The sequence below is a fragment of the Chaetodon trifascialis genome, chromosome 10 (genome assembly GCF_039877785.1).
Source record: "Chaetodon trifascialis isolate fChaTrf1 chromosome 10, fChaTrf1.hap1, whole genome shotgun sequence".
Classification (NCBI taxonomy): Eukaryota; Metazoa; Chordata; class Actinopteri; order Chaetodontiformes; family Chaetodontidae; genus Chaetodon; species Chaetodon trifascialis.
Genome location: NC_092065.1, coordinates 21,640,063 through 21,653,710, shown reverse-complemented (window position 1 = coordinate 21,653,710; position 13,648 = coordinate 21,640,063). Strand labels below are relative to the sequence as shown.

General features: G+C 45.0%; 1 protein-coding gene across 1 annotated transcript; it reads right to left on the bottom strand.

Moving 5' to 3' along the window:
* Positions 1-42: 42 nt before the first annotated feature.
* On the bottom strand, positions 43-9,837 carry exoc3l1 (exocyst complex component 3-like 1). The gene is made up of 15 exons (XM_070971345.1): positions 9,584-9,837; positions 7,176-7,351; positions 6,789-7,008; positions 6,253-6,465; positions 5,497-5,696; positions 5,167-5,385; positions 4,757-4,827; positions 4,405-4,522; positions 4,026-4,151; positions 3,695-3,795; positions 3,489-3,605; positions 2,824-3,094; positions 2,246-2,401; positions 1,793-1,926; positions 43-1,632 (listed from the first exon to the last, which is right to left on the bottom strand). The coding sequence occupies exons 1-15, from the start codon at positions 9,624-9,626 to the stop codon at positions 1,446-1,448; spliced, it is 2,352 nt and encodes a 783-aa protein (XP_070827446.1). The 5' UTR covers positions 9,627-9,837; the 3' UTR covers positions 43-1,445.
* Positions 9,838-13,648: the final 3,811 nt, after the last annotated feature.

Below are 13,648 nucleotides of genomic sequence, written 5' to 3'. Positions count from 1 at the left end.
ACTTTATATGAATCTAAAAATACGAACAGGCTGACAGTAATGATGAAAGACCAAAGTTGAAGCATTTATTGAAGCATTTATGTGACAGAGCTTACACTGTGCTTTAGAGTTTGGCATTAAGCCAGAACAAGGGAGCTATCCTTTGAAATAACAACAGGAAACACTGTTCCAAAGGAAACTGAAAAGTAATACATAAATACAATAAATACATTAAAAAAACCACGAAAAACACACAATATCAACAAAATACATGGCACGATTGGACAAAATAACAAACACATGAGGAAAAGTTAATGAAGAAGTGATTTTAAAGGAATGAATTAGCAGCCTCAGATCCTCAGGTAGGATGCATCACAGTGCTGGAGCCCTCACTGAAAACCATGTTTAGTCTTTAAAGTCCACAGTGTAATGTGATGATGCTTTAATAAGACTCTGTTTATACTCTAAAAGCCGTATACCGTATGTTGCAACTAAGAAATCTACTTTCATCTGTTTCATACTGCAAAACAACCATTCGGATGCTTCATCTTTTTAGTTTTTCATGTTGTGACCATTATCTTATTGTTGATTTTATTTAGACTCCGAGGCAGCACGCATTCCATCATATCACTTATTGACTGGCCAGTTCAAAATCCCGTAGTTAATATGTAGCCATGCAAACCCTTTTGGCTTTGTGCACTGAGGTTTTGGGATATCTGTCTCGAAAATGCTGCCACCCAAATACAGTGAGGGTGAAAGGAATTTTACCGCTCGATTAAAAGCATTTATTCAGTAGAAAGTAGTGTCAGTGAAATCTGTTGAGCTGACCCCTTAAAGCTGCATCGTCCGTTTGATAACATCATGCACCATCAAAGCTGACACAGAGAGAGGGCTGTGTGCAGTTTACTGACATCATATTAAAGGCTTTCTGAATGAAACAGAAAATGTTCAAAACAGTCAAGCTTGTTCCAAGTCTCATAAATCACTGAGAGACATGAAACAAGCTGTGACAAGATAAAGGATATGATTTTACCACTCATAACCAGTTTGGCCACAGTGGCTCTTAGATTCAGGATTTTACCAAACAAATGAGTTTCAGCTGAAGTTAGACCTGAACCAGCAAGTCACCAGCTCAAATCCCTGGCAAATTTCTAGGTGAAGGAAATTAAAATGTCCCATCGTTAATCCCATCCCAACAGATCCGACTGTTAGTTTGCTTCTGCGGGCAACAAATGAAGACCGTGATCGTGGCACTGGGCAGCTCCCAGTATGAATCATATGTATAACATGAGTATGAAGCGAGATGGCACTAAGGAAAAAACAAGGAGCTCAGTTGTTGCTCCCTAGATAAATAATGAATGGCAGAATTGAAGACAGGTTGAAACAACTCAGTGGGAACAGATTCACCAACATCCGTCTGATTGGTGCTGCGTATTTTCCTGTTAAAGATGCACTTTCAGTCCCTGTCATGCACACTTGGCGGTGGGCAGACAGAAGGCCATGGTGGAAGGAGGCACCAGGATGTCAGTGAAGATGGGCCGGTACCCTGCGGGCAGAGGGGGGGCGCTCTGCTCCAGCAAGTCCAATACAGCCCCTCTGACGTCCCTGGACACATCACCACGGATGTCCAGCAGTACGGAGACATGCTCTTCACTGAGGGAACAGGAAAACATGAAGGTACAATGCCTTGGTGGGTCATTAACATTCATGATTGGCAGTACTGTTGGCATAAGACTTTTAGAAATAACCGTTTTGTGAACAAAATTGTTGGTATTAAACAATGAAATAATGAATTATATATAGGTCAGACTACCTGATATCAGGGTATTTGGCTGCGAGGCCAGAAACTTCCAGAGTGAGCATGCCAGGGTCTTTCAGTCGGATAAAGTCAGCCAGGACGGGTAGTAAAGCCAAAGGATTCACTTCAGGCACTGAGCCCTCACCCTCCTGCAGACACACGAGTTTGACTGATGTGGGACTTTGAATGCAGACAGACACCAGCACATTTGACTGAAGTGCTTATTGGTTAATAGTTTGTGGAAAAGTTTTTATTTCAAACATTTTATTTTTTAAAGTATGTAGTGTTTTATTGATTCAAATGGCTTTAAACAATGATGATGGGGCACTAAAACACTGTAACTAAACTACAGAATGCTAGTAATACTACTGCTATGTATTCTCATATTATAGTGGCAGTACTGCAAAGTGTTCAAGTTCATTAATGAACTTTTCTGAGGCATGACAGCAAAAGTCAGGTCCTCCTCACCAGGCCGTGGAAGATGTCTCTAAACTGCTGGTCGTCCTGAACCATCTGCTGGCTGAGCTGCCGTCTGTCCTCGGCGCTGCGACACACCAGCCTCTTCTGCATCAGAGCCCGGGCGTACTCCACCACCATCAGCCACTGGGCCTCCTCCTGCAGACGCTGTGTACACAAAATAAGATTCAGCGGCAAAGTCGAGCACGCAGACAAGGTCAGAGTGATGAGAGGGCAAGGAGGCACGCAGCTGCAGCGTAGATGTACCGCTGCACAAACTGTTTTGGAGAGACAAGACCCAGGGTGCTGCTGTACATGACAGCGTGTTTAATGTATTTCAGTGTAGAGATTGAGCCTGAATGATAACCTTTATTATGTCACTTTGGCCAGTGAACCAGTATTCTCTGAGTTTAATATGTACACGTGTAATGAACACAATAGATTAATGAGAGTGTGAGGATCAGGGATATGAAGGATGCTGGCTGATGACATGTTTCCTGTAAATTTGACCTAAACTCAAATGCCTGGAAATCAGATTGAAGACAAGTACCATCTGCACAACGGGGACAGAAAGAGAGCAAAGCTGTGACCTGTCGGCAGGGCGGTCGAACCCGGCTGTACAGCTCCAGGTGACGCTCCAGGACACTGCAGAGCTTGGGGGTGGGGTCTCCCTGGACCAGCCAGGGTCGGGTCAGCAGGCCTGGGAGGAAAGGCTGAAGGTCCAGCAGGAGCTGATCCATCACCAGGCGACAGGCCCGTCTCACCGCCCGGTCCAGAGCTGCCAGAGGGTTGGGAGGAGTCCGAGAGAACTGCCCTGCCGAGCGGGACGACTGCTGCTGCTGCAGGCTCTCTGTGGACTTTCTGCATCAAACACAATGTGCATGCTAAAAGCTACGGCTCCCAATCATTTGTGAGAGGCACAATATGATTGTGCACGTTGACAAGTGTGGGATGTTAAATTGTCAAATTAAAAAAGAATGTCGGGTGTCTCTGTAATTAGCGTCTGTAGATGAAAAGCTTTTGTCTAACTATTCAGATCTTCTTTTTTTCTAGTTCTCTGTTATTTACAGGATGAATTGGCTCTTCTTGAGCAGAGCACAGCTGCCACATCATTGCCACAACACTTGCCATGCTTGCAAACATGACATTAACCTATTCTGAGTCCCTCGAGTGACCAAAAAGTCCAAACATTTGTGTGATAAAGCACTGAAGGCTTTGCCAGCGGTCATTCACCACCGCTCTGCCAGTATCTCACTTGAGGATGATGCAGTTGCTGATGGAGGCCAGCAGATAGTGGAGGTAGAACTTGTTTTTGTTGTTGCTCAGATCCCTGCGGTGCTCCTTCCCAAATTCCACCAGAGCTTCTCGAAACCTGTGACGTGAAGGAATGGAGGTGAAGGTGGACGCTGACGGTAAAATGTCTGACAGGCAGCTGGAAGGACAAATTGCTCAGATACGTACCTGTTCAGGAGGTTCTCCATCTCATACAGTCCCATCTGTATAGTCTGATCTCGAAGAGATACTCCAATCATCAGAGCCACCCGGGCATTTTCCTCCAGCATCTACCACAGTCCCACAAAGAAAGAAAGAAAGACATCCACACAAAACACATGGTATGATACGACACACCACCACTGTACCAATGTTTAGGTGTCAGGATGCTGATTAAAGTGTTTCAAGTATCTCCAGAGAGTGGAGCCATCTTGGCCACTTGTCACTGCCCACAGCCTGTGACCAGAGATAAGTCCAAAGCACTCGAGCACATGGCTGCATATCTGTATGGCTTGTTTACCTGCGTTATAATCGTGGGCAGGCTGGTCTGGTAGAAACCTTCATGATCTGTATCTGGCTCCTGGTCTCTCTGCCAGTCTTGCAGCTCCACCTGTAGAGCTTTGTGCATCCACTCTGATACACTCTTCTGTAACAGCAATAACATTGACACACACATTGAATGTACCACGGTTCCTACACACTCAGCTTCAAAATTCCCAAAGTTTACAGCTATAAACTGAAATTTCAGTAGATAGCCAACATGTCCCTAATCTGTTCAAACATAATGATAGATATTCATCGACAAGATGTTGGAATATGTTACATGATAGGTTCTATGTGTCTGGACACGATAATGCATTTTTAATTCAGTTTCCAAAACAATTTTGGGGTCGACTCACTCGAACACTCTGCACATATTTGTTCTGCAGCTGCTCCAGTCCCTCGCTGGAGATGAGAGGTCCTAGTTCTTCTTTCTCCATCTCAGCCACCAGCTCTGGATGACCCATCATGTCTGGGCTGCCAAACCAAGACTGTCAGACTCTGAGCTTTTAGTAGTTAACAATGTCCAACACAGTCTTATCCAAAGTGATGTTCAGGTTCATGATTTGAGTTACCTCAAATCCAAAGTTAGATGATCCTGAATGTAAATTTAGCTACACATTACATAAACCATCCTAAAGCACAAAGAGCCACACGCAGACAGACGGATGAAGGGTAACATGCAGAGTCTGTGCAGGTCATGGAGCTCACCTGTTGTAGATGTGTAGCACCCAGTTGAGCACAGCAAAGATTTCACCACTCTCCAGGTCCCAGCTGCTAACCTAGGCCACAAGTTTCACTTACATGTGCACAGTGAGGTCGACACCAGTTTGAAAACTGTTGATTCAATTCATTTATGATGAATCTTCAAAATCCAGTTGGTGATTGCCATAGAGAAGGTAAGTACTGATTAAAGGTACAAGTATTTATCTATTTAGTACAGTCCCTTAACAAGATTGTATTTGAGTCTCATGGCTTACTGCATTATATGTAAACTACAATCATATAAGGCAGAAAATAAAAGTCACCGTAATAGTCTTTGATTTGTGGTCTACATAGTGAGGAGTTATATAAAAGCTAAACATGGTGCAGCATTGGTCCATTTCTCTCACATCACTGACCTGTGCCAGGTGAGCATGTAAACAGTGGTGGCTGGCCCTCAGGTAGGCTCCTGTCAGCCGGTAGTGTGGCGGGACACAGTGCTCCAGCAGGTGGCGTACAGTGGCCAGGTCGGCCATGATACCATGCTGGAGAGCAGAGAGGTGGCCTGCCAGACCCGGGCCACGTGTGTGCAGGTAAGAAACACTGCGAAAGCGCGCAGAAACCGCCTCCTCTAGTACCTGAAAGAACGTTAATGTGACAGAGGACGGACATTAACACACATTTAGACATTTAAAAAGGAGAAACTTCGTAAAAGGTGACATGTTTTGTTTGTGTCAGCTGGCGCTGACCTGGAAGAAGCATGTTCTCCAGCAGCGAGGTCGTCCTGGGGGCAGGGGCCTGGCGTTGCCTCTGGTCCCCCCTCTCTCCTCCAGTAAAGCTCGGTCCAGGGCCTCCTCCCGCTCCACTATTCTCACTGCTGACACAAATGGTGTGGGGTTTTGGCGGGCCAGGGCCAGAGCACTGCTCACCACAGCCCACAGCTCTTTGCCTGAATGAAGTGATCATCAGTAGACAGACAACGTCAGCAACTACTGCAGCTGGAGAACATCGAGGAACATTCAGCAGCTGAAGAGATGTTAGAGTTATTATCCTCAGGAGTTGGTGAATGACTGCAAACACCAGTCCACATGGTTGCTAATGTTATGGAGGTGTATCCTGGATGGATGTGGAAACAGATGTGCAATTTGGTCTGCTGCCCCCAAGTGGTCAGAAGAATTTGATCTAATTATTCGGATTTGACTGAGAAGATTATCACAATTACTATAATTAAAAGCAACATCGCAGATGTATGCAGAACCAATTTTCCCTCCAAGCTGAGAAACTGATGACTTGTCACACACCCTGATCATTAAGAATAATTAATCACAATGATTAAACAGCAACATCTTTTCAGTCGTTATTCCTCTGCTGTGTCCTCTCTCAATGCCTTATATTTAAGAAATAAAAGTATTTTCTTTATCCGTTAACCAACTTAGACAAATTGAATTAAACTGACGTTACTGTTGTAAACTGTGAAGCTGTCTGTATCTGGAAGATCTCCTCACCAAGGGCGTCTACCAGTTTCCCAACACCAGAGAAATACTTGGTCACCAGCTCCTGGTCTTCTGTGCTGAGTGCACTTCCTGCTGTCCCAGCAGCCCCGTGGAGCTGCCAGAGGATGTCGTCCTGCCAGTGCTCCAGATCCATCAGCCGGGCGTGGGCCTCCAGGAGCCGCCGGGACTCCACCAGACGCTCAGTCTCCAAGACCATGCTTCGCACTGCAAAGGCCAAGGAAGGGAGGAGGAGGGGAGGTTATTTATGCCATAACCTTTTGCTGCCATTCGGTCTGTTCAAGGATGACGTTGTGTATTTTAGTTTGCAGAAAAAAAACAAGTGCCCTTTAGCTCCTGATCATGACAAGATGTGGCCTATGCTGTTAGAAACAAAAATAAATTACAGTCTCAAAAAAGCATTGAAACATTTTCATCAGTATACAAGAAATTAGAAAATGAAAACAGTTTTGTTTTTTTTTTAAATCAAAAATTAAACTGAATTCATTATGAATGAATGATTTCAGGCCTGTGCTGTAGTGGCATCGCACCCGAGTAAAGTCTTGGCAGGTTGCTGACGGCAGCGAGGAGCTGACAGTGGTTGACTGACACTTCTCTCAGCCTCTCCAGAGACTTCACCCCCTCTGTGTTCCCAGTGGAGTCCAGCCCTGCTTTCTTCAAAGCGTGCGACACCTCCCTCAGCTCGGCCCTGGCCTCCCGGAGCTGCTCCAGACCCCAGCCAACCCCCTCCAGGTACGACTGGACCATGGACTGTGAGGAGAGCAGCAGTAACATGCAGCAGCACAGTGATTATTATTGATTCCCACAGATGACTAAGAGCAACAATGTCTGCTTAAGTGCATGGCTGCAACCATTTAGGAGACCATTCAGTAAACTGAGGTCATATTGGATCATACATGTGTGTTTTGATGGGTCACCTTGAGTCTGGTGTGTATGGAGGTGGTCCTCTGACTCTCTCTCTTCCTGTACTGGGTCAGGCGCTCCAGATGCTCAGGTCGACAGAAAACACCTGACGCCCACTTCAGGGCAGCACCGCGGGCCAAACGCTCGGCCCTCTCCACCTCCGGCCATACCTCCGCCACTGGCACCGTCTCTGACGGAGAAACAGACAGAACACGAGGAAGGAGTGACATGATGAAGCAGTTCTGTGGGGTTTCTAAAAATGATAAAGAATTTCATTGTTTGAAAATATGTCAGAGCGCCACCACTCAAGATTTAGTTTGGCTGGAGGCCTGACACATTATGTTCTTTTTCTGTTTGTTGTAAACACACGTAGCAGACATATTTTGGAAAAAGCAGTGCAGCTGCTTCGCATTATCACACTCAGACTTGTGTAGATTGAACAGCCTGATCATACAAACATGTACAACATATGCAGCAGCGTGGACTCAGCTCTCATCAAGACACTTCAGGATCTGGGTGGTTTACCACCTCGGCTGAACAATTTTCTCAAGCAGTACATCCAGAGGAGGAGGAAAGTGACTTTTGAAACCAAGGCACATCCTTCTCTTTGACAGAAAACTGGCCCAATTATCTGCCAAATGAGGCTTAACTTACTCACCAGTGTCATTATCTCTGTCTCCACACCAGCTCTGTCTCCAAGAAATGTTTATTTTCCATTATGTATTGCATTATTTAATGTTTTGAAAAATCTGTTTCCCATTTTCCAGCTCAAGAAAAGTACATCCTGATTTTGTTACAGCTCCCAATCAAGATATTATCCTCTAATGTCCTCCCAGCTGTCTCATCCTTTCACTGATGAGCTACCAAACATATCATCCATGAAAGAGACAATCTCGAGCACGCTGAGCAGCAGAAGTACTGATGTTTGGGATTGGGATAAGCTGCACGGTCTGAGACGAACATTTCTTTGCACCGTAATGGAGAGCATCTTTTTACAGCCGAGAGAGAGAAGTGAAGATCTGTTGTCAGCCGAGCAGTCAGGTGAGCCGGATATCATTTCTCATCTGTTGGTTGGTTAGCTGGATGTGCAGCTGTGCAGGAACCAGAGTCATGTGACAATGCTTCCATTTGAATCGCACATCTTAATTGGTCTTAATAGAATAATGTGCTGGTTAGTGACTCAGCAGAGAGTAATGTGCTGTGCGTGCTCACCAGCATCGAGCCTCTCTGTGACTGTAGGGTTGAAAGTTCAGTTGATTGTGTTCAGATAATGACATTCTAACCGCCAGGGATGAAGCATGTGTCACTGAAAGCTCAGGTTTTGTCAGTGAGAGGTCCTGGCAAGCATAGTCATACCCTGTTTTTTGTGTGTGTGTTTGGACGTCTCAATTACACAAACAGGGCTGTCTGTGTCTCTGAGGAGGTCATGGGACACTCTGCTATCTCCAACCGAGACTAAATCTGAGCACTGAAACATCGTCATCAGCAACTCTGCCACACAATAAACCATAGAGCTAATGCTCAGGAAAGAGGTGAGTGTCATGTAAGCCGCTGCTGCTGCAACAGCACACTGAAAAACACAACTGCACAGAGGACAATACTGCAGTTACTCCTGATTACCGCACTATAATGCTGCTCTAGTGGTGGTGGGTTGGTATGGAAACCAGCAGACTCTCTGGTCATGATGGTGCATGGTGGAGAATTACTGATGGCAACACAACAAACAGACCGACTCCTGACAGCTTTTCTGTATTCAGTGTCTTTAAAAGGGCATTCCACTGTTTCTACATTTCTGTTTATGTCAGTACACTGTTCACAGGGAACACAAAAGATGCCACTGAGTTGCAATATGAGAAGTGTGGGATCTATGATTTATGCTGTTTGACCCAGAGACTAAGAGTCAGCATACCTCAGGCTCTGCTGCACCATTCTTCTGTTAATCTGTCTCTCCCAAATCCAACTTTATGGACGTGCAATACTAAAATGTTAGACTGTCCCTTTAAATTACACCATTTTCCTTTCAAAGATCACGATATAAAATATGTACAGTTTTCTTCAGTCTTTGTTTGGGTTGTAACGTATGTGAAACAGATGACACTCAAAGCTCATTCTTCACCTTGGTGCCCAGCAGCTGAGAAGATCTCACCACCAGGTTCATTTAGTAGCTGCTGTGTAAGTCTGCTGATGAAGATCATATGATATGAATGAAAGCTCCAGAACAGCTATTAAATGGACTTTATCCTGTCCTGACTGGCCTATCCTGACCTCACTTGAATGGTTCAATTTGAAGAGTTCATTCATTTATTTGATAGACAAGCAACACCATGCACAGCTTTATTTGGGTGTTGCCCTTTCGGCAATGTTGTCAACGGGCAAACAGTGTGTGTCTGCATGTGTGTCCAGTGTGTGTGTGTCCTGTTACCTTCTGGTTTGTCACCACCATTCTTCTGATCCTCTGCTGACATTGAAGTTGAGTTTTCAGCCACCCGTCCACCCGACGAGTCTCCTTTTCCCCGAGGGCAGGCACTGAGGGGGCCCAGGGCGCAGCGCTGGCAGAGGAGGGCGAAGAAAGACAGAGATGGGACAAAGGAGAAAAAGAAGAAGAAGGAGAAGAAAGGGTGGAGGAGAGAGGGCACATATCCATTCTACTGACGGCTTTCCTCTTTTCCCTCATACACACTCTCCCTCCCTGACACATCCTCTGCTGAGAGGCCGGCAGGAAAGGGAGGGAGCTGGGGGGGTGGGGGGGAGAATAACGCTGGAGGGGAGGGGGGAGGGCGAGGGGAGAAAGGGGCAGGGATAGCAAGGGTATAGGGAGATATGCTGCATTCAGGGGCCTGTTGTGAAGATGGAATAAACACTATTAGAGAATATTATTTACCTCAGCTCTCTGATTCCAAAGCTCTGAGCCATGCTGCCTTCATCAGACGAAAAACATTCATGGATGAAACCTGAACAGCTACTGAACTCACATGTCAACACATCCGTCTCCATGACAACTGCACAAATTTCACCCACTCATGAAGTCAATGTAATGCAGCAGAAAGCTCAAAAAAAAAAAAAAAATCAGTGGACCTTGATTTGGGATTGCTTTTATTCTATTTATCCAGGACGTTCTTGTGTAATCCTTATCTGCACAGGGACTTTATAGGTTTTTAAAGGAATAGTGCAGCATTTTGGAAATACTCTTATTCAGTTTTATTGCTGACATGAGAAATGTGAGGTAGCTTAGCTCAAACACTAAAAACAAGGGGCAACAACAAGGGTCAAAATGTGCCTACCATCACCTCACTTGTTAAATTCATGCAAGTGTAAAAACAAGTTTTACATGTCGCCGTGTGTTACAGTGATCTGGAGTCATGGTTTATTCATAGTGATATGTGATTTGTTGTCATGTTCGCATAATAATGACTTTTTTTTTGGTCCCACAGGGCTTTAAACACAGCACAGAACAGAGATGGTGAGGGGAGGGGATCAGGAAAACAGTTGAGATGGTGGCAGAGGGGCTGAGGGATGGGGGGAGTAGGGGGTAAGTGGACCTGGTGTTCCACAAAACCTCTTGGGGGTCTGAGAGTCTCCTTGACTCGTAAAGGGAAGCCAATTATACACACAGTTACAGGAAGAAACTATGTATAATGCATAAGTCATTAGCCTACAATGCACTGTCTAAGAAGGAGCTCAAAGGAGCCAAGACCTGATGGAGTCCATGAATACTATCCTTTCATTGGAGGGCACTCTCCAGGTGTCAGTATATGATTTAAGCCAGACATCAGTCATGATTCTCATAACTTCATTAGGGAGTCATTAACCTTCTTTCAAAAGCAAGTAAACAGCTCTATTGTTGATGCTGAACAAAATGTGTTGAATTTTTCCACTGAAACAAAAACAGACTGTGTCACTGACCCTCTGTGATCCTCTGCAGCTGTTTTGACCAGCGCCAGCTACTACCACTGAGGGAAGTTTGTTTATTAAGTCCTCTGACCTCGCCGCCCTGTTTACGCCTCCAAGCTTCCCGGACCTCTTCAAAACACAGCACGAAGCGTGCCAAGTGGCCCTGTGGCTGGAGCCAGCACAAACACGCTATCTGAAGGGAACATGGGACCATCATCCTTCAGCGCTGCACTTCAAATTTCCTCATGCAATTTGAAGATTTGTGTGTGGGTGCTCTGTGCGTGTCTTTGAATAACAAATTGAATCTGAACAAAATTGTGAAAGAGCTGACTTTGAGAACGCCTGCAGAGGATGTGGCTGATATGGGTTACTGAATGTTATGGACTGTACAGACATGATTTTGGTGTGGAGGGAACACCCTCAGATAGACTGAACTCTCCCCTTGACTTATTCCCAGTATCTCACAATAACAAAGCATGAAGAATTTAAGAGCGTGTACACCACTGACATATCATCACCTTAAGAGATATGGCAACTATCTTGGCACACACATTAAGCACATTAGAAGTCACGTGTCTGGCAACCTGCTGGATGTAAGTCCTTAATCCAGCCCACCTTTAGCTTTGTTTTGGTCTCCATCAATGCCTGAGAAAGCTGACTGGCTGTTTGGCTGCTAATTGCTCCACAATGTTCACCAACTAGCTGCTTATTTTGTCTGCTGAACAGGTAGTTTACAGTGGGTATTTATCACTTTTTGCTGGTAACAGCCGCCTGCTGGTGGAAACAACATAATGAGAGCAGAGAGAGTAAATCAAAACTGTAAAGTTCGTGGGCTGTAAAACCAAAACAATGAGCTCAAAGACACCATGAGGGGGGAAAATCCAGACTTGAGTGAGGATACTCTGGGACTTTGACTATGAGTGACCCACTACTATTAGAACAAACTGACCATAGCTGCTCCAAACAAAAAATGAAACTCAGTGATAATTTCATGCAGTCCCTTATTCTCTTGATTATATCATCAGACCACAGGATGAAGAACTTCTTTGATGAACAAAGGGATCAGATCAAACTGTTCACACTGGTATTGTATCTATCAAACCCTCATTCTGTCAGGGTGGTTGCCTCTTTGTTAGTCACACTGCCAAGGCCACCCTCCTCAGTATCACTGCTCGTATCTTTGCCACACAGGAACAGTTTCCTCCAGGGCCATGTAAGGAATAGAGCAGAGGTTGACACATCAGGATGTTGTGCAGAATGTATTCCTGTCAGGGTGGGACCACATCACTAAGGACAACAAGGCCGCTGACCTGCTGTTCTTTAGTCTTGTCACACTGACAGCGAGGCTCACTGTGGTTTCTTCCCCTGTCGGTGTTTGTGGCTGCTCTCTGCTGCAGATCTAACAACAATCTGATATGCACTCACAGCCATCATGCAGGATGAAATCACAGTTAAAGATGAAGACTGGTGTCCAGATAAAGGGCATTAATGATGTAAGATAAACATTTAACAACATATACAAATTCTACTGACTAAAACAAAGACATTTGTAGATTGTATGGATACAAATCACAGTTTGATGAGTTTGACATGGCCATATCTGTATATCAGTTGGGCAAAATATGCTTCCAAGTTTCCATTTTTATTAACCTTGCGCACTGAATGTAAGTCTTAAGTTACTGCTCCACAATCTGTCAACGCTGTGGAAGGTGACAAACCCATAGAAGTTCAGTGTACCGACCACCGCCCAGCACCCTGGGTATAAGCATACTTAAACAGCCAGCTGTACACAGCCGTATGTGTCGTGAAAGCAGAATCAAGTGCTCCCCTCCCCTCCTTGTTGTCATCACCTTGAGCTCCAGAACACCCAGCAGCGCCTCCACCCAGAGGAGCTATGGGACGAACAGGAAGTCTAATTCTAGACCACTTCCTGGATGACATTCCTGACCTAAGATGCCTTCCTGCCAGACTCTCTCAGATCTATGGTTCCACCAGTGAATGTAAATGTATATACAGGAGAAGAGTGTGGTGAGATTAAAGGGATGGGAAGCATTTAAACCTATTAAATCTATGTGTCCAGGACATCTGTTTGAAATTACATTGAACACTAACATGTGGGACAATTGAAATATCAAAGTCCTCATATATAATGCTGATCAGTGATTTAGTTTAGATATATTTTCATGCTGCCAATCCACCCCTGTCTGGATTGGTCAATTCCACCAATCTAAACTACTTTCGCGGTACCTTCAGTTACAAATGAGAGTTCACATGAGTAGCTTTCAGTGACAGACTGTTTGCTGGAAATAAATGGAAAAGAACAGGACAGAACAGGGTCTGTGTGGCGCTTATCAGTTCAATTTTCCATATTGAATCAGCTTTTCTAATTTTGTATTTTTGCTCAACAGATCAAAGTACAATTGTGTCTTTGGAGAAGTTCCTCTAGCCTCCTATTTGTGGAAAGTTGGACAGAAACAAGGAAAACTGAAAAGTAGGAAGTCGGAAGGTTTTGTTTCTATTTGCGTCTTTGGCTTCCTGAGAAGGCGGGATCTAAGCGCCCGACTCAGCTTACGTCTGATTGGCTGGCCGGGGGGCG